Source organism: Callospermophilus lateralis, chromosome 5 (genome assembly GCF_048772815.1).
Source record: "Callospermophilus lateralis isolate mCalLat2 chromosome 5, mCalLat2.hap1, whole genome shotgun sequence".
Taxonomy (NCBI): domain Eukaryota; kingdom Metazoa; phylum Chordata; class Mammalia; order Rodentia; family Sciuridae; genus Callospermophilus; species Callospermophilus lateralis.
In genome coordinates this window covers 46,956,639-46,978,218 of record NC_135309.1, presented here as the reverse complement: position 1 = coordinate 46,978,218, position 21,580 = coordinate 46,956,639, and the positions used below count along the sequence as shown (strand labels likewise).

Genomic DNA, 21,580 nt, shown 5'->3' with positions numbered 1-21,580 from the left:
CACTGTTAAAATAACACTAAATACTTAATAATTGTGCACTGTACATAGTTTTCAAAACACTCTCATTCGATTCTTTCAATGAAATTCTGTGAAACAGATAGGGAAGATACTATTTTCACAAATGAAAATCAGAGGTCAGAAAGACCTGCTTTCATATTTCCTGTTGAAGTTTGTCCTCAAATGCAGGTATTATGACTCACATCCAGGGCTCTTGATGTAACATGGTACCTCTTACAACAATCTCAATGCAAGCATTAAATACCTCCACTTTTAGTATTCCACTCATCTCCATGGTTTCATTGCACAAGACAAATAATGGTGAATATTTCAGGTTGATGTGATGTGAACTCTAAAATATATCCAAGAACACCTTTGATTTTATCAATCTGTTTCAGTATAATCCATGGTCCATTTGAATTAACAGCACCAGATACATCTGTTAAACATGCAGATTCTTGAGACCTATTACAAAACTACTTATCTACAATCAGACCCTGTGTGGGGGCCAAGGAAGTCTTTTTAACAGGACTATCTGTACACTAAATCAAGATCCCCTAAATTTAATTATCATTTCTTGGCTTTTCTTAAAAACATTATGTTGCACATGGTAAAACTCTTACAAAATAATCTTGTAAGGTAGCTATGATGAACTATACATTTCCTAAAATACCTTTTTTTCTCAAGTCTTCACTACGGTTTTAACTTTTTACAAAATCTCTATATATTCTTAAAGAATATATAGAATACTCTATCGTGAGTTTTTTAATAACTGCCCTCCTCTTAAATGTTTTAACACCTGGTTTCATCAATTTAATGGTGCCACACTGTACCAAATAAAATTGTTACCCACAAGAACATTAGCTCCTCCTCGACAGCAAGAACTGTACCAGATATATCTTAGTATGCCACTGTACATGAAATTAAATACGTATTTATTATCAGTAAAGGGAAATGAACTACTCTCAGTAAATTAGTGAAAACAAATACTGATAGATATAAGGGTACTGTGTTTGGGATCTCTGATAAACTTCATGATTGTGGCATCCTTCGTGACTAGGAAGTTTCTGTGAAGACACAGAATGCCTGGCTGCTAGGAAGTTTCTGTGCAAAGACATGGAATGCTTGGCTGCTGGGAAACTCCTGTGCAAAGACATAGGATGTCTGGCTGCTGTAGCAATGTTCTTCACAAGGAAACTCTTGTGTCGGAGTCTTTTCAGTTTTGACCCTCATCTCAGTCACATAGCTCCTGGGGATATAGGGACTTGTAGTCATTCTGACCATGGAAATGTACAGGGAAGCATTCCTCTAGTGAGCAAACTCCTAGTGGGCAACTTGCACTCCATTTCCCATGCTTGGAATACTCAGCAGTTTCTCATTGAAGCTAGTAAGATCACTGGTGCAGTATCTAGTTTCTATGGTAATGTTCTTAGAGAAAAGGGCTCTGTGTCTTAATCAGCCTGGACTTTGATCTCAATTATCTAGCACCTGGGATTAAAGGAATACTAAATAATAATGTAGTCATAGTACTAACTATCTAATATAACTTTGGTTATATAAATAAACATAGCTGCTTAGAGGGGCAGCCACGTCTTTTCCTGCCTCTGCATCTTGTCTCTGTCTCTCCTTTTATTTTCCTTAGAGGTAGACTGATGGAAACCAAGTGTCTTAGGTACTACTACTACATGAGAAGTATTTGGCAAATAGCAGGTGCTGTTTTCTTAATGGAAAAATACTAACATTTCAGTGCAAGGTACTTAAATGTTATTTCTGAATATTTTACTAATATTTAAAAGATTTTATAGTAAAAAATTTTGAAATTTTTGCCATGGGGCAGATACAGATATAAAACTACCACCTTCTGTATCAATGTAGTATTTATTCTTCAAGGTATCTGAAATTCACTAATATCTCAGGGAATATTATTGATCATTATTATCTGAGTCCTATTAGATGATATCAGAAACGACAAGATCTGACTAATTCAATGAAATTTCATTTAATAAGTATATTTAAATTCATGTCTTTCCCAAACAGCATTTTAATTACATTCAAATTGTATTCACTTTAAATACCAACAAGTCCATTACTTACATATAGAATTAGACATTAGGAAACAGAATATTAAAACAAATTTTATTCTTTAGAAGTCCTTCCAAATTTAGAATACTATGAACTACTAAGTAAATACCTTAAAAAGTATACATTATCAGGAAAACACAGTAAGAAAAGAAATGTAATACACATACACAATAGAACATAATTCACATAGGCTCAATTTACATGTATTCTCCAAGTACAAAAAAAAAAAAACCTAAGAACTACTAATACAGGCAAAAATCACAGCTGACATTCTAAACTAATGCACCAATATACAATGTTTTCCCAGAGAAAGTAGAAGGGTTCTCAAGATTTTATGTTGACCCATGATTTTTCACTTCTTTGTTCTCAAATACAGAAGCAAAGAACTTAGTTTTGATTTTGTTTTTGTTTTTTGCCTTTAAGTAAGATTTATATCTTTTTATAACAATGACTCATAGTACTATCAAATCTGTTGCTATGGAGTTGAGTGACCAAGACATTTCATTCATTTTTTCCTGTACCTCTAAATTTTCCCTTCAAAAAGCCTCTAAGGAAACTTCATCAACACTTCACAAAGACATCAAACTAAATAACTGAGATAGCAAGAAATATGAGATTTGGCATTAGTGCATGTTTGCAAAAAATGGTAAAAATCCCCCATTTATTAAACCATAAATGCAGAAAAGGGAGAAATTGAAAGATAAATGGAAGAAGGCATTTGGAATTGTAGTCCTAGTGAGCTTTAGTTTCAAAGACATATAGTAACTAAACTACCAATAACTGCTGAGCACTTTTTAAAATGTGTATAAATTTGTTTGAATTTTTAACTTGTATAAATCAAGTTTCTGTAACCAAAACAAAGTGGTCATAATTACTGCGCTCCCACAAAAGAGGTATGTGAAGGTTTTTACATGAGAGGAACAAAGGAAGAGGTATGGTGAACATCAGGATAAAAGAGGCACATCCAGGAACGAAACTTAACACTTAATCTGATCTGATCAAAAATAGGAAGGAACTCTGCCTTTCTTCAGATATAACTGCATTCATAATCACAGAAAAAGAATATCCCTCCCTTTTTTCTTAATGCATCTGAGTTTAAAAATGGCAGAATAAATAGCCCTTAATTAACACCCACTATTTTTAGAATTTTGTTGTTTTTATATGATAAATATTAAGAGTTGTCTTCTCTAAAATGGTGCTCACGTGTACTGATATATTCAGGCCTGTCCTGCATTAAAAAGTCATAAGCAAGTGTTGTAATGAAATCATTTAAAGAAATGTTTAGCTTCAAATTAAGTTTTTTAAAAATAATTACTGTTGTGCCAAATAGTTGAAACTACTACTATTTTATTCATTATAAACATATAATTAACATTACATAATCATTCTCAATGGTCACTACAAAAAACTGAAAAGATCCTTTTCTCTTATAAATTAAGATGTTAATTCTGAAGCAACACTCTAAACAAGAAAAACCCATTCATGGCGCACGCACTACCTTATCTCAGTTTTTGAAAGTCAGTGCATTCAATGGTTATAATACGTATGATGTTCTCATATGTATTATAAGAATTCTGGAAGAATTAAAAAAAAAAGATAAATAATCTGAAGGTCATCCTAGTGGTAACAAACATTGCTGTACTTGAAGTCAAGCATGGTATAAACCCAAGTGTCAATCAGTTGTGGTTTTTTCTCCCAATGGAAGGCGTTCCCATAACTGGAGCAACTGTTCACCAACTTGAGGTTCCAGTTCCTAAGTAAATGAAAAGTCAAAATAAATATAAAAAAGAACTGGAATGAAAATATTTTTTAGTCACCAAAATCCATACTAATAAGAATGTTAAAAAGAAATCACTTTAAATTTCATTTTTCTACCAGGAAATGCCAAAATCCTATGGTCCACATTATTTTAATTCTTTGCTTTAAGATATATGAAGTAACCACAATCTGAAAATACCTCAGACAAATGTGACAAAATGGACAAATTTTCATAGAGTTTTCCTAGGATTCTGTCTATCTAGAAATAATGGATTTTGTTTTGTTATTAGAACAGATTTAGCAAAAGCACTCAACTTGAACTTCCAAAGGCTTATTGTAAAATCTAGCCTAATCAGATGTCCTCAGGTCTTTTTCAAGAAACTTTCTTATCTTAGGAACTATTTAAATTTATTTCGATATCATTATTATAAAATATTATGGAAGTGAAAAGAATGTCACTTTATAGTCCTCCAACAGCATGAGTAATTAAAAAAAAAAACTAACACCTTTCCCATGGTGATGAGAAATGGCACACACAGACTCAAATAAATAATTAGCTGTGAGATCTTAGTAGGCAAAACTGATCTCCGAGTCTCTTTTGTTTCACATAAAATTTGACTAATAACTCCCTTTATTTCTAAGAACTAATAAGCTATATAAAGCAGCAAGCACTGGTGTTTGGTGCTATATGTTAATTCACTGGGATTGGCTTAAGACGCTCATAAACAGCATCACCAAGGCAAACAAAATGTAATAAAAACAAAGGTTAGTAGAATATTAAAAGATCGTTTATTCACGTTACATAATTAAAACTGAAAAGAAGTTAAATACTGTTGTCATTTAAGACTTAAATCAAATGACCTCAGGATTACACTCAGCTTTTTTTTTTTCAAGTTTTTCCTTCTGGCAAGTTCTTTGTTGTTGTTATTATTGTTGTTCTTTTTAGATACACATGACAGTAAAGTGTATTTTGACATATTATGCATACATGGAGTATAACTTAATTATAATTAGGATCCCATTCTTGCAGTTATACATGATGTGGAGTTTCACTGGTCATGTATTCACATATGAACATAGGAAAGTTAGGTCCTATTTGCACTCAGTTTTAATCATTTCTTAGTGAGTAAGACAACAGAAACCTCCATGAAATGACTTATGAAAGACTTCCTGTAAGCAATTACAGTAAGAAGCAAAATTTATGAAATGTTAAAAAAGCAATGAACTACATAAGACACATTTTCAATCAACTTTTACGCCAACTCTATTGTATATCAAAATGTTTTCCATGTACACATGGAATATATAATTTGTATTTGTACATTTCCTCCTCTAAGCACTAATAACAAAAGAAAAGAAAATATTTAAATGCCAGTGTATACCTGCCCATCTCTGCTTATCTGTACTTTTTTGTTGTCATTCCAAGGATTCAGTAGATGGTGTGCAAATTGAAAGGGAAGGCTTTCTTTTCGTATCCACTCCACCTTAAATACTCCTCCTAGTCCAGCTGAGCCCCAGTCTTGGCTCTTCTCCCTTCCTATCTCAGAAGACATCCTGGAAAATCCCTGTAGGTAAAATTAGGGGGAAAGGGTAGAGGCAGGATGATATTAAAATATATAAATTTATCTGCTAAGGCTGAGTTTTTAAATTTTAAGGTAAAGATGTAATATGAAAGTAATGTACACTCAAAAAAACAACAAAAGGCCTACTTTGTGATTTTTTTATATACGGATTTATTGCTAAATTTTAGAGGAAAGACCAAGTCTAGCCTAATTCCAAATATTAACAGTTTACAAATAATATATCAATAGTTCTAAGCCCACATTATTATATAACAAATATAATCAAACCTCTTAACTTTTATTTCTAAAAATTATAATGAATATCAAATAGCAAATTCATTATTTTGTAAATTCAGATGTATAGTAAGTCAAGAAGAGTTACAAAACATGGTTTCTTCATTGTTAATACTTTCTTGGCCTATTTAATTTAAGCATAACCAAAAGGTCATGCTTTTCATTATTTTTAATCCACAGAGAACTAGTAATCTAAAATTGTCTTCAGAAGAAAAAACTGTTCATCTAGAAAAGCTGTGATAAGACAAGGCAAAAACAAAGAGATCCCAGTTCTAGCACCCCTTGAAGAGATATAAAACATTCCTAATCCTTAATTAAGAAAAAGGCTTTCTTGCCTCATGATGCAATAAAAAGCCAGAGTTTGTTTTCTTTTAACCTAAAGCCAGAACAAGCTCATTTTACTGTTTCAGGATGGCTCACCTGGAAATGTCCAGATCCTTGAACAGAAAATACCAAGTAAACCATGCTGCTCTCCCAAAAGGCTCGATTTAGCTTCCGCTCATTACTAGGGGTTGTAGACCAGATACCTTTTTGTTGAGAAATTTCAAGGTTTCTCAGATTGCTACTCTTCATTATGAAGTATCGAATAGGCATGTTTGGTCTTGGTGAAGGAGATTTTGAGCCCTATAAGAGAATGCATAAGTTCTTGAAAGGTAAATTGACCTTTCAAAACCAATGGCTCCATTAAGTAACATCTTCAAAAACAAATAAACTAAATATTTTACCAAATATTCAACAAAGGCAAATAGCTCTATCATGCCTGAAAACCTACACAAGGCCCAATCAAATTGAAGTTAAAGAGTCAAAAACAAGTACTCATTTTCAAAGCATACAAAATGCCTTGTCAAGAAAGTATCCTGGATTATCAACTTTGATTTATATTCCGTTTGAATTTCCAGAAAATGCTTTAATGAACTTTCAAATTCTGAAAGCAAAACTAAGATTACTCCAGCTTACTTTTGGAGGCAGTTTCCAGGTAACAAAGAGAAGCTCAAAAGAGTCCAGTAGCCTCACTGAATTGCAAATGCAGAGATAAGAGGTTTATAGACCAAGATAGCTATAACTTACATGGCAATGTATTAGATGGAAGGGAGTTGCACAGAAAGCAAGCTCCAGAGGAACTGCATAAAATTTTAGCCAAGTACTAACCAGAATATAACTGAGGGGAAAAAAAAGATATGCTAGAGCTAGGAAAGCAATCAACCAAATAATTCCCACAACTCACAAATGGCTGGTAATATATCATGTTATCTTCAGCCAGAACAGACACCTCATAACAGACAGGGCACAGATGCACAAAAGGGTCACAACTTAGTACTAGAACTAGATTAATACTAAAATGAAGACTGCTGTGAACCTACTCTAATATTTTTTACAATCAAACCACAAAAGAATTAAATTGATTGAAATTAAACTATATAACAAAATAAAAACTAACACTAAGGGAATACAACCAAAATCTATCAGCCATACAAATCAATAAGAAATAGAAAGAAAATGGAGAGTATGACCAGGGGGGGGGAAAAAAAAACAGAAACAGATATGGCAGATTTAGGAGACATTAATTTAAAAGAAGCTATTATAAATGTGTTCACAATGTTCTAGAAGGCAGAAGAAGTCATGAGCATTACTAAGAGAAATAGAAGCTATTTTTGAAGACCCAAAGGAAACTTCTAGAGATAAAAATATAATATTGTAAAGAATGAAAGGTAGGTAAGACACCAAAATTAAAAATATCAGTAAACATAGGGACACAACAATAAAAATATCCAAAATAAAGCAAAAAGAGAAAAATGACTGAAAAAAACTAAGAGATTATTTCTGACCTGCAGAAAGAAATCAATTGTGTATCCAGAGTTCCCCAAAAGAAGTTTACCCTTTTGGGTAAAGAGATGAAAAATATGTAAAGGTATAGTAGTCATAAATTTCTAAAATTGATGAATATTATGAATAGATAAACTAAAAAACAAATAGAACCAGACCAAGTCATATAAAAAAATCAAATTGCTGAAAATAAGTGAAAAAAAGGAAATCTTAAAAGCAGTAAGAGGGGCTGGGGATGTGGCTCAAGCGGTAGCACGCTCGCCTGGCATGCATTTGGCCTGGGTTCGATCCTCAGCACCACATACAAAGATGTTGTGTCCGCCAAAAACTAAAAAATAAATATTGAAAATCTCTCTCTCTCTTTCTCTCTCTCTCTCTGTCTCTCTCCCCCCCCCCTCCTTAAAAATTTTTTTTTTTTAAAAAGCAGTAAGAGGGAAAAAGACTATACTAACAATAGTAAGAATGACAATCAACTTCCCATCAGGAACTATGTAAAGCAGAAGAAAATGGAGTGACTTCTTTACAGTAATGAAAGGAAATTGCTGTCAACTTAGAATTTTCTACACAGTACAACTATCTTCCAAAAATAAAAAAGACTGATATCAAAACTACACAAAGATAACACAGAAAGATATTATAGAACACTATCCCTTCATGAACAAAACTCACGTAACAAATTTTTGATTTAACAAAATCAAATCCAGTAATATAAAAAAGATAATATCATGATCAAGTGATGTTTAAACATAATCAATGAAATCTACCATATTACCAGACAAAAAGGAGAATCATGCTATCATTTCAGATAACAGATGTAGGAAAAAAGCTCTGAACATAATTCAACACTTATTCACAATAAAAACTCACAGCAAACTAGATCCAAAAGTCTTACAATTACATCATGCTAAATGATAAAAGACTTAATGTTTTCCCCCTAAAGAGATGTCTGTTCAACATTTAATTCAACATTTTATTAGAGGCTCTAGCCAGAAAAAATGAGGTCAAAACAAAAAAATAGAAATCAGATTAGAAGGGAAAAACATATAACTGTGTTTATTAACAGATAGATGGCATTAGCCAAGCACAGTAGCACATGCCTATAGTTCCAGTCATTCAGGAAGCAGAGGCAGGAGGACTGACATGAGCCCAAGTAACACAGGAAGACCATGTCTCCAAACAAAACAAAACAAAACAAAACAAAAAACAGACGGCATGACTATCCATGTAGAAAATTCTGAGACACTTACATAAAAAGCTAACAGAATAAGTGAAGTAAGTAAGGTCTTTGGGATAAAAATACACAAGAAACCTCAGAAATTAAAATTTAAAAAAAAAATCAATCATGCAAAAACATGAAATACTAATAATAAATTTAACAAAGAAGGTATAATATCTGCACTGAGATCTATAAAACATTGAGGAAAATATTTTAAACATATAGACAAACATAACATGCTTCTGAATTAAAGACTTAAAACATGTTAACTGTTGATTTGTTTCAAAGAATCTATAAATTCAATGCAATATCACTTGAAATACTAAAAAAAAATCTATAAAACATGGAAGGCTTTCTTGAATTTACATAAAAAAATATGAAGGACCTAAAATAACTGAAACTATTTTTAAAAAATGAGCAAACAGACAAAATATTAACCAATATCAAGATTCACCATAATGTTATATAATCTAATCAATGTGTTATTAGCAAACGGAGAAAAAAATGTGAGAAAAAACATATATGTGCACGCACGCATACACACTCACACACACACACAAACATATAATCTCAGTGAAACTGAACAGAGTTCAATAAACAGACCCCAAATTTATTTTTTACATAGGCGCCAAAGTAATTCAATAGAAAAAAAGGTAATGTTTTCAACAAATGGTACTGGAACAATTGTATAGGCAAAAGTCAAAACATGATCATAAAGAAAAGTTAACTTGAAATAGATCATATATCTAAATGTAAGAGTACCAACCATAAAACTACAAAATTTCTAGAAGACAGGAAAAATCTTTGTTATCTTGGGTTGTACAAAAAATAGTAATCATGGGGCTAGGGTTGTGGCTCAGCAGTAGAGCGCTTGCCTAGCATGTGTGAGGCCCTGGGTTAGATCCTCAGCACCACATAAAAATAAATAAAATAGCGGTATAAAAAAATTATTCATAAAAAATAGTAATCATAAGGAAAAAGTGATGAAATAGATTCAATCAAAATCAAAAAACAGGAGCTGGGGCTATAGCTCAGTGGTAGAGTGCTTGCCTAGCATGTGTGAGGCACTGGGTTCGATCCTCAGCACCACATAAAAATAACAACACATAAAGTAAAGGCATGTTGTCCATTAAAAAAAAAAATCAAAAACATTTGCTCTTTGAAAGACACTGTTAAGAAAATGAAAAAGCAAGTCGAAGATTGACAGAAATAAAGTTACAAAGGAGATACAACTAAGACTCATACACTGAATATATATAGGAAATTCACTCAACTCAATAAGACAACCAATAAATAATAACAAAAAAATGAACAAAAATTTAAATAGACACTTCCCCATGGACTATATACATAGGATAGCAAATAAGCATGAGAAAAGATGCAGAATATCATTAGTCACTGGAGAAATACAAATTAAAACTACAATGGCTTATCACAATATATACTCTATAATAATCAAAATTACAAGGACTAATAAAGCCAAGTTTTGTCAAGGATGTAGAGGAAATGGAAGACTGCTGAGTAGAATGCAAAAATACCATTTTAGAAAATATGAGATGGTTTCTTGTAAAGTTAAGAATACCTTTACTATTCAAATAAACAATCCTACTTCTAGGTATCCAGTCCAAAATAGAAAACACATTTACATGCAGACTTGTATTCAAATATTACATCAGCTTTATTCATCATAGCAAACAAAAAAAACAAAACAAAAAATTAGAAACAACCCAAATGTCCATCAACTGGACAACTACCCAGAAATAAAAGTAATTAATAATACACTTAGTAATGTGGATGAATTTCAAAAGCACTGTATTAAATGAAATAAATCAGACACAAAAATAGGAAATTCTAGAAAAGGCAAAGCTCAAGGGACAAAAACAGTCAGTGGAAAGTTTCCAAGGCCTAGGTTGATGGGAATGTTTTCTGTACATGACTGTGATGCAGATACACAATTATGCATTTGTTGAAATTCACTAAATTGCAGTTTACATCGGCAAATTTTATTATATGTAAATTATACTTAAAGTATATTAAAAGAAGACAAAAAATTCAAACCCTAAGAATGCAAATTCAGAAAAACATTTCTATTCTTTCCATTGAACGAAAGTGTTTTAGCAAACATTTTCAACAAACCACAAATCCCTAATCAAATACTTACTTAATCAGGTATTCAGGAAAGTTAAAAGTTAACATATTCTGAACATATAAATAAATTCTATTACAATATTTTTAAGTGATAGTTTTCAGTTCCTTAAAAACATCTCATACATTCCTATCCCTAATCTATCTTCTCCATTTTTTTAATTTGTATATTTTAATATAATTATTGAACTGTAAAAATCAAATAATGAAATGAAACTTTTCAATTCTGAAATTATAAACCAAAATTATTTTAAATTAAGACAATCTTTTGTTCTTTGTTTTAACCCAAAAGCTTCTAAAGAAACAATGAGCTGCCTACCTATATGACATTAATGAATCGTTAGTCTTAAAATAAATTATTTGGCAAGCAAGAAACTAAAAAACGTACTCAAACTGTCGCCAGTATGCCAGCCTCAATTTTTCAGAGTTGATAATTTAAAAAATAGAAATGTTTATAATTTTGAAAAATATGTAATATCAGTAGTGCTACAAATGAGTTCCTTACTACATCTACTTTTAGATACTTTACCTTCCCTGAAGATGGAGGAGAAGGACTAGCACAAGGACTGGGGTAACTACTGCTGTCTGTAGATTTCACAGAAGATTGATCTGATCGGTCATCAGTGCTTCGTTTAGGATGTAAAATTCCTCTATCTTTGTACTTTTGAGGTGGGTGTAATGCTGGAGATGGAGATTTCATCAATACTCTTGAGCAAAGAGGAAGCAAATATCAATTATATTTAAGTTTGTAATACAAAGCTGATGCTATTTCAATCAAAAGTCCCAATGACATTATGATGTATGGAATAGTATTTTTTTAAAGGAATCTAATTTTCTATTATGTTTAAAAGCTCAGAAATAATGGAACTTGGCTGTGAAGTATAGTTCAGTAGTATGGTGCTTAACTAGCATGCATAAGGCCCTGGCTGGATCCCCAGCACAGAAAAAAAAGAAAAAGAAAAAGAATTAGCTGGGCTATATGAATATACTTTAAAAAATGAAGTAAAATATGCATTTTAAATGATCTATTAAGATCAGAAAGGTTATTTATTAAGTAAAATAGATTTTAAAAGCCTACTAAAAATTACAGTGTGGTGAAGTGAAAAGAATGCTGGACTAGAGTTAGGAGATACAGATTTCTAGAACAGTACTAAGTTTACAACAAACACCATGTGATCCTGAGCAACTCTCTTAACTGTGGTTTAATTTATCAGCTAAATTAAAGGATTATTCGAAGTAAACTCTAATATTCTTCTAATCAAAAATTCTATGAATAAATGCCACAAACATGTCACTCAGAAATTTTACAATTTTTTTTTTTTTTTAAAGTAAGAGTCTCTGTGGTACAACTATATATTAAGTATTTCCTGGTCACAATATAAAGTTCACAACATCACCTATAAAATATTCTTGACAAAACAGTGTATCTAATCAAGCCTTGACAGATAGCTTCCAGTTTACACAAAATACACAGAGTATAAGAATAAATGATGCCAAGAGGAAACAAAGAGACAAACCAAGAATGTGGGGTATCTCACAGTGTCAGCGACCTTGACCTGTTTCTTCAAAAAGGTTGAGAAAAAATGCTCTAGATCACAACAGACTCAAGAAACTTGAAAACCTAGTATAATCAATTCCTGGATGTGGATTTAAATAAATCCATAGTTTGAGATAACTGGGGAAATGTTAATTTTGAGGAGATTGGTGGCTACACTTCGACTGTACAGAAAAAAAAAGTCTCTATTTTTAAGAGATGCATATGTAAACATAGAAGGGTAAAATGGCAAGATGTGTGGGATTTACTTTGAAATATGTAAAGCAAAAAAGAAAAGAAGCAAGAACAAAAAAGCAAATTTTTTCAAACGGGAAAATCTTGGAAATTGTTCAAGCTAGACTATGGAGTTCACTGTGGAATTTCTTTTCTGTGTTTAATGATGGTTATAATAAATATAAAACCAGAAATATAAGTCTTCAATAATTCATAAGCTTCACTTGTCTTAAAATTATAATTACTCTGTCTTCAAAACAAATTAAAGGAGCTTATCCCCATGTTTGCTTCTCTTAAAATATCTTAGAATAGGATTCTTTAACAAATGAAAGAAAATGGCTAAAAGCCTAAAACATTAGCAATAAAATATATAATGAATGTACATATAAATTATTAACAAAAAAATATAAAGTATAAAAACAACTCTTCAGGTATATTTTTCTCTAGTTAACTGAGGTCCAATGAATCACCTTGTTACAACCATCATTCTTGCCCTGGTAATTAATGGACCTGAAAATTCAGTGACAGAACCTAAATGAAGGTAAAATCTTATTGAAATTAAAATGGTGGGGGCTGGGGATGCAGCACAGTGGTAGAGCGCTTACCTAGCATACTCAAGGCCATAGGTTCAATCCCCAGCTCTGCCAAAAAGAAAAAATTAAAATGATGTTGTCAATGGAACTAAATGCCTAGTTTTGTGATTTTCAAATTGGTCTTGTGCTCTGAGAAGGATTCTAGCTTTTCTCTCATGTGTGTTCTTTCCCCAAAAATTTCATTCAAGAAGAAACAAAAAGTTCCCACCAACCTTTCACCTAAATTTTCATTTAAGAAGATTCTCATATAGATACAGTGGCAAAATTATTAACTTATTAATAGGAAAAAGGTTTGTCCTTTATCACCAAAATATTATTTATAAAATGACATTTTAAAAAATAACATTGGTATAATTTTAGGATGAAACATTGGCAAATGCTATTATTTAACAGTTTCCACATCAAGAAAATTTCATTAAAAGAAATTGTTACCTAATCTGTTACTCCCTTATAGTGAAAAGTATAACTATAAATACCTTTTCCTAAGAAGCAATCCCACTAATTTTATAGCTTTTCCCTTGAAAATAAATATTCCTAGAGTAAAACAGTGATTACTAGAGGCAAGAAAGGGTAAGGTGGGGGTGGGGTGAGTGTAGCTTGGAGGGGTTTGGCTTACTGGCACCCGAACAGATATTAATTATAAGTTCTAGTGTTCTACAGTACAGTAGGGTTGACTGAAGTTTATAATAAGCTATTATATATTTTATAAAGACTTAGAAGAAAGGAGTTTGAAGGGTTCAAACACAGAAATGATAGGAGATACAAATACTAATTACCCTGATTTGATCATTATATACATGGTTTCAATGTACTGAAACATTGCATTCAAAGCCCAAAATATGTACAATTGTTATGTTTTAATTAAAAAGAAAAAAATGCTTGGAAAACCAAAAGATGAAATAAATCTACTTAAGAGTCCTCACTCTATTATTCACCATGCTACATGAACTCAAGGTCTTATCTATTAATACCACCAAAAGTCAAAAAAAAAAAAAAAATGAAATCCTAACTGGTAACAGAATGAAGAGTGGCAGGCAGCAACTTGCAAAGAAATGAAAATGGTTGAGGCTAATAGCAATATCACATTTAAACAACGAATTTATAAAATAGCCAGTTTCTAAATTATACTTTCTAATTTCACTTATTTTCTCTATTTCCCTATTTTTATTAAAATGAGCATGTATTGTTTTTATAAATGAAAAAAGGAAGCTTTATATATAAAGCTTCTAAGCTTAATTTCTCATGTCTAAAAATGTATGTGTGCCAGTATACAAATGCATTTATATACATATACTTAAAAGTGCTGCTATGGGACTAACAAGTTTTTATAAGGATAACAATGCCACATAACAATTTCTATGGGAATGATTTCCCACATCCTAAACAACCAGTCTTCAAGAAAACTTCAGAACGATATTTTCAAAAAGTGGGAGTGTCTTAAGTAGAAAATGCACTTTTTGAGTCTTTTTCTCAGTAGGGTCTAGACCAGAGAGAAAGGTTCAAGCTTATACATTGTAAGGTTTCTTAGAAAGTGGCTGAATTATTCCTAAACAACTTGGAAATCAAGTTTTTTTATTTCTCTTTCACTGAAGTCTTAACAGACAAGTTTTATGCAAATATGCAAAATCTAATCAAAAGAAGGTATTAAAAACTCCACCTGAGCCTTGAAAAGTGTGTAAACATCACATTCCATTATTTATGGTTTCAGTTTTTTAACTATGAAATCATATTCTTACTACAGAGACTTTCTTCAAACAATATCCAACTTTGCCTCATCAGTAAGATTTATTTGTCAAATAATCAAATCAGGACAGAATTTTTTTTAACTGATATAAAAGTAACTAAAATTTGATACCAGCAAACAACTCCATAACCAGAAATATTTCTGAATCATACCCAATGATCATTATAAACACTATTGTATTACTAAAATGCATTTTTTACATTAAGAACTTCTTTAGTGTGTGTGGTGCTAGAGATCAAAAACAGAGTCCATGCACACTAGGCAAGCACACTACCACTGAGTTACATGACCAACCCAAGAACTCTCTTAGTAACAACCATTTAATAAAATCATGACACCTTATTAACAATCATTTAAGAAATTCGGCACACATAATTGCAAAGTACTAGAAGCAACAAAAGAATCTGGCACATGTAACATGAAAACAATTTTTTTTCACGACAGTAAATTTGTAGCTTATTTATTATAATGCCTTTCCCTATAAAATGCAAACTCTGAGAAGAAACAGATCTTATCTGTTTTGTTCTCTGCTATATACCTTACACCAAGGACAACAGGCATTCAATATGTCACTGAATGAGTAAATTAAGTATTTTTATGTATGCTAGTCAGCAATACTCTTACTAGGTAAGGCTTACGGGAAAGTTTTTCTTTAAATGGACAGAGCCATTTATTTCTCACTGTGGAGAACAAGAAAATGTCACTCAATGTGTATCAACTAAAATATATAATTTTTAAATGTTGCTATCATTTCTAAGAAATCTTAAATTTGTGAATTCCAGAAATAAAACATTTGGAGTTTTTCCTGAAAAGAATAGCCTTATTAGATAACTCATAAGTGTCAGTAGCTTAAAATCCTTTATATAGCTTAACACTTGTTAAAATTATATTTTACACGTATAAAACTCTTTCAATCATATTATAATCCTTTTATGTAACCTAGATTTTAAGAAAACAATTATTAAATACTATAAATAATTCATTTTCTTGGAGAAAATCTCCTATTTAGATAGAATGTCATAAACTTACCTTTCTGCAGTAGTAGACTCATCGGAAAATTCATTATCTGCTGAACTTTTCCTACTATTATTTGATCTCCAAGATGATGCCAAAGGAAGTTCTTCTGAAGACATAGGTCTTGGCCTTTGGCCAATCCCAGATGGTTGTTGTAAACCCGCTGACTGTTCTTCAGTACTTAGAACTGCTATAATCGCTCTTATGGTAGCTTCATCAACTTGAGACCAAGGTTTAGACGGAGCTCTCATTCGACGTAAAAATAAGCTATGCCACTTCTGTCTCAGTTGCAGCAATAAACTGGCTGCCTATAACAAAAGTTTCCTCCATTCAAACAGATATAAGTAAAATTCATGTAACATATGCAAGATACTTATTAGCTAAGGTCTACAACTGTTTCCAAAGAACATATTTTATACTTCACGTAATTTACTAATGTCATTAATTTTGTTGCACGAATGAAGTGAAATCTCTCATTCATCATATTCTAAGCTTTTAAAGACACAATCAAATCAAATAGTCTAATAAAAGAGACAGTAAACATTGGTTATGGTATAATGTAATCATTACTGAAAATGTAGTAGCAAAGCAAATAAAGAAAAATACACTTAATTCATACTTTAGTGTCTGCAGAACATCCAAATGATGGTGCCCACAAGGCAGCTGGATCATTGAAACACTTAAGCTAGAAATACAAACTTGGGTACATCAGTGCATACACGGTTACTAAAGCTACACATAAAGATAAGGTTCGCAGGGATTGCGTAGAGAGTAAGAAGAAAAGAACAAGGCACAGAGAACTAGAGAATTTAAAGTTTAAGGTACAAACACATATGTGTATATGTACAAACACATATAGTCAGTGAACATCTTTAATTAAGTATACTTGGCATATAATAAAAGGCATATACATAAAGCATTTTTTAAAAAGTCAATGAAACAACTCCAAAAAGAATAACAACAGAGGAAGAATTAAAGGTTAATGTGACACTAACTAATGATTAAAAAGTTGAGGCAGAAGTGAGGAAGGAAAAAACTGGAGAAGGTCAGGTTAACAAAAAGGAGTTATTAACAGTGTTGATTATTAACGGTTATCAAAGACATACTGGTTTTGACAACATGGAGAAGACAGCTGACTTTGGCAAGTAACATTTCAGTGAAAAAAAGGTTGGTACGAATGGGAATGCGGGTTGGAATAATGAATGAATGCATGGAAAATAAAGTAAACCTAGCTCATGTTAATCACTGTTCACTTGGTTGAGCCCCAAAACAGATATAGAATGAGCTTTAAAAGTACAAGTGGAATTAAGGAAAGCCTTTGTCAAAAAATTTTCTAATTTGAAAAGATATATTTATTATTCCCTATTCAGAAGTATATGAAAAAAAGAAAACAGAATGATCTCATTCAGAAACAGAGTTGTCCAAAATAAAGGAATTCTCATGTAACCAAATGCTCAATATTTTCTTACACATATACAAATATTCAAATATTTCTAATATGGTTTGAATGCTTTTGTATCCCCCTCTAAAAATTAATGTTGCATTATTCACAATGCAACAGTATTTGAAGGTGTGGAACTGAAGAGATGACTAGAAAGACATGCTCTTACAAAAGGGGTTGATGAGACAGTTTATCCCTCTTGCACTTTCACCTTTTGCCATGTGAGAAAACAACATTTTTGTTGTCATTTTGGAAGAAGAGAGCAGCCCTTACCAGCACCTAGATCTTGGACTTCACAGCCTCTAGAACTATGAAAAATAAATTTCTGTTCTTTATAAATTATCCAGTAGTAGTATTTTGTTACAACAGCACAAGTGGACTTAGCCAATAACCATAAATACTGAGCCATACCTAGGTTTTTCAAGTCCTTTGCTGGGGTGGGTGGGGAGACCTGGTACAGAAAACCATGCACGAGTGCCCTCTTAAAACTTAAAAAAAAAAAAAAAAGCTATATTCCCTAATACTAAGGTCTCAATATTAAAGTTTAAATTTTTATCATACTGTAGAGCAGAGTAGTTCACACTCACTGAATGAAGAAATTTTTATTACTTATTAAAAAGCAACTTACCTCTGGCTCTAGTTTAAAATTGAGCCACTCATCAAGTTTTAAAGCCGCCAAATTAGCAGTAGTTCTATCTTCCATTTCACTGTCACTACTGTCATTGGGAATGCCATCCGCTGCTCCAACACATATTGAAAGAATAAATAATTTTTACCATCTTATACCACAGCAAAACAGTAAACAGAATAAATACTCTTTACGTGAACAAATCCTCCTGACATACTAACAATTTGTATGAGAACTTCTCCAAACCAAACAGATCATAAATTGAGTCACAATATTTGAAAAAAGAAAACAGGACATTTTAAAGATTAAAATTTCTAATCACAATGTAACAAGACAAAATTTAATGACATAAACTTAAAAATTGAATCACAATTTTTAAATAACAACTGGATGAAGAAAGAACTATGAACATAAAACAGGTATGAAAAAATTATATATAAAAAACTATAGAAGATAATCAAAGCAACTCATATAAATTTACAGGGTGCAATTTTAGAAAAAGAAAAAAGAAAGCTACATTGTAGAAAAACAGCATAAAACCCAAAGAAAAATGGAAAAGAAAAAGACCAATGCATAAGAAAGACAAAATAGTAGTAATAATTAATATAATAGTTAAAATTTTACTCCAGTTATTTGAAAATATTAATGCACAACCCTCTGTAGATTTAACAAAGAAAGCACAAATCCTTCTAAAAACATCAGCAATGAGAAAAAATCATAAAATACTAGATTATTCAATAATAACGTAAAAAAATATACTATGCATAATTACAGATTTTAAATCTTCAAAGAAATTTATTATATTCTTTTTTAAAAACCACTAAACCCAAAGAACAAGAAATAGAAAAACCCAAATCTACTTGAGGAAAAAATATTAAATATCCTTGAACACCAAGTCTCAAACACTCAAGGAAGCAAGTAATGACTAGTTCATTTAATGAGACAAATCTGAACCTAACCCTAAAACCTGATAACACCTAAAACCTAAACATACCTGAATGTACAGAAGCACACACCACACAAATCCTATATATTTAGCAATTTTAAATAAAATGCTAGAAAAATATTCATCAATGTAATAAAGTCTACTTAGTCCAAGGAAGGTTTATTTTCAGAAAAATAACAAATTCAATGAGAAAAACCTATATACCATATCAGCAGGCTAAACTAATTCTAACTCAAAAACTATTTTTAAAATTCAGCACATTTTGCTAGGCACAGTGGTGCATGCTTGATATCCCAGCAACTCTGAGAGGTTGGGGCAGAAAGATTGCAAGTTCGAGGCCAAGCTCAGCAACTTAATGAGGCCATAAGTACCTAAGTGAGATGCTTTCTCAAAACAAAATAGAAAAAGGGCTGGGAATGTGCCTCAGTAGTAAAGCACCCCTGGGTTCAATCCCCAGTACCATGCCCCCTCAAAAAGGAAAAAAAAAAGGAGCACATTTTTATCAAAAAAAAAAAAAAAAAAAAAACACAATAATTCTACCCTAATTTAATAAAATACTATTAAGGCAAAACTCAACATTATAATCAATGGTACAAATTTAGAATTTGAACCTTTAAAATTCAATAAGACAAAGTCAGTCATTAATATGGTTTTTCAAAGTCTGGAAAAGAAAGAAAAGAAAAAATATTGGTAACAAATGAATTACCAACCAAAGGTGATATAATTTAACAAACAGAAAATCCACTGGGTTATAAGAACTTTGTGAATAACAAGGCAAACAAAACATATTAATGTCAATAACAGTATTTCTATTAAGAAAGATCAGCAGGAAAATGACACAGAAACCTATTAGCCATAACAAAAAACACCAAAAAAATCTTCAGAAATCTTCCCATCTCCTGAAAAAAGTTACCTAAAAAAAAAAAAAAAAAAAAAAAAATGATATTGCTAAACTTAAAACAAGGTACAGCTAAATAAAACACTCTCAACTTCCTGGAAACAAATACTAAATAAAAATCACAAAAGAATTGTTGCTTGAAGAAAGGAGCACAAGAAGATGACTAGCAAATATTCACTCAAAAAACAGCATAATTATAAAAGAATAAGCTTAATAATGAAAGCAAAGAGTTACAGGTAGATCCTCCACTAATAGATACATAACTTACTAATAAGTAAAAATACTAAACAAAACATATAATGCACATGTTATTTATTTATATACAGAAATGTAAAAGAACAAGAACCTTAAAGATGCCAAATTTAATACACAATCATGCAAATAAAAAAGTACATAAGGATACGAAAAGAAAAAAAAAAGGATCCATAAGGATTATTCAATAAATGGCACAGATAAGGGGAAAGCACTGGGGCAGGGGGCTACATTTTAAACTACAATCAACCTGGTTAAAAAAATAGATCTTAAAATTAAAATTATAGAAAACAAAACAAAACAAAACTTATTACTTCAATAGAGGAATAAAACTTTCTTAGCTTTGAAAGCAAACAGAAAAGACTGTTTAATCTGAATATAATAATTAAAATACAATATATATAGTAATATAAATTATATATACTATATATAGTATTCAAAACAAAAAAAACATACATAAGGCTAAAATGTATACTAGACTGCATTAAATGTAATAGAAAAAGGGCTAATGTCTTTAAAATTATAAAACTATGATTCAAATTTTTAAGAAAATATCAATAATCAATAAGTAAATGGACAAAAGGTAAAATACTCAACTAAAGGGAAATAAACTAATACATGGAGAATTCTTTCTTTGGGCAGAAACAGAATTAAAAGTAAAAACAAATCTTTAAATATTTCATTTTTAAAACAAGTACCCAAAGATGGCATAATTGCAAGAAAATTCACTTTTAATGGCCCTAATATGACTGATATAGAGGAAGAACGACAAATATTTATATGCTTTTACTAAGCAATTTCCACTTCAAAAATTTTAACCCAAGGAAAATATTAAATGAATGAAAGTAGGATATTCAGGTGAAGGTGTTAAAGTACCAGTGCCTCCACTTTGTATACATTCTAATGAGTTACCTCCCATGCTATTCCTACTCTTTTCAAACTCAAACCATCCAATGAAAATGTTATTGTCAAAGTCAATAGTAACTACCACACTGCCAAAAAAGAAAATACTTGAAATTTTCAGTCCATATCTTTTTCAATTTCTCAAAGTAACAGTCAACCACTCTTTTCTTCAAACATATTTACATCCATCACTGGGCCATTATTTCTTCCTCTACTCTAATTTACACATTCTCTTCAGAAAACCCATTCTCACATCTTTAAATACCATTTACAACCTGATCACCTTCAAATTTGTATTATCTAGTCCTTTTTCCTGAGGTCCAGGTAATTATATTCAATTACCTTCTGAAGAAATTTCACTAAGGATGTTTTTTAGTCATCTCAAACTCAACATGTCTAAACAGAACTCTTGGGCTTTTTCCCTACACAACCTGCTCCTCCCAGTTTTTTGAATCTCAAGTAAGTAGCATCTTTATTCAGCAAGCTACTACAGCCAAAGACCTAAGAGTTATACT

General features: G+C 31.3%; 1 protein-coding gene across 2 annotated transcripts in view; it reads right to left on the bottom strand.

Annotated features, from left to right (window-relative positions):
* Positions 1-2,026: 2,026 nt before the first annotated feature.
* The window catches only part of Ythdc2 (YTH N6-methyladenosine RNA binding protein C2), a 77,662-nt gene continuing 58,108 nt past the window's right edge, over positions 2,027-21,580 (bottom strand). Inside the window, exons 24-29 of one of the 2 annotated variants that reach the window (XM_076856652.1) lie at positions 18,067-18,179; positions 16,013-16,305; positions 11,408-11,585; positions 6,114-6,317; positions 5,220-5,402; positions 2,027-3,832 (exon numbers count right to left, since the gene is read on the bottom strand). In XM_076856652.1, coding sequence (XP_076712767.1) covers positions 3,752-3,832; positions 5,220-5,402; positions 6,114-6,317; positions 11,408-11,585; positions 16,013-16,305; positions 18,067-18,179 — 1,052 coding nt within the window. In that variant the 3' untranslated portion in view covers positions 2,027-3,751. The remainder of the gene's footprint in view (positions 3,833-5,219; positions 5,403-6,113; positions 6,318-11,407; positions 11,586-16,012; positions 16,306-18,066; positions 18,180-21,580) is intronic. The other variant, XM_076856653.1, reaches the window with a different exon arrangement.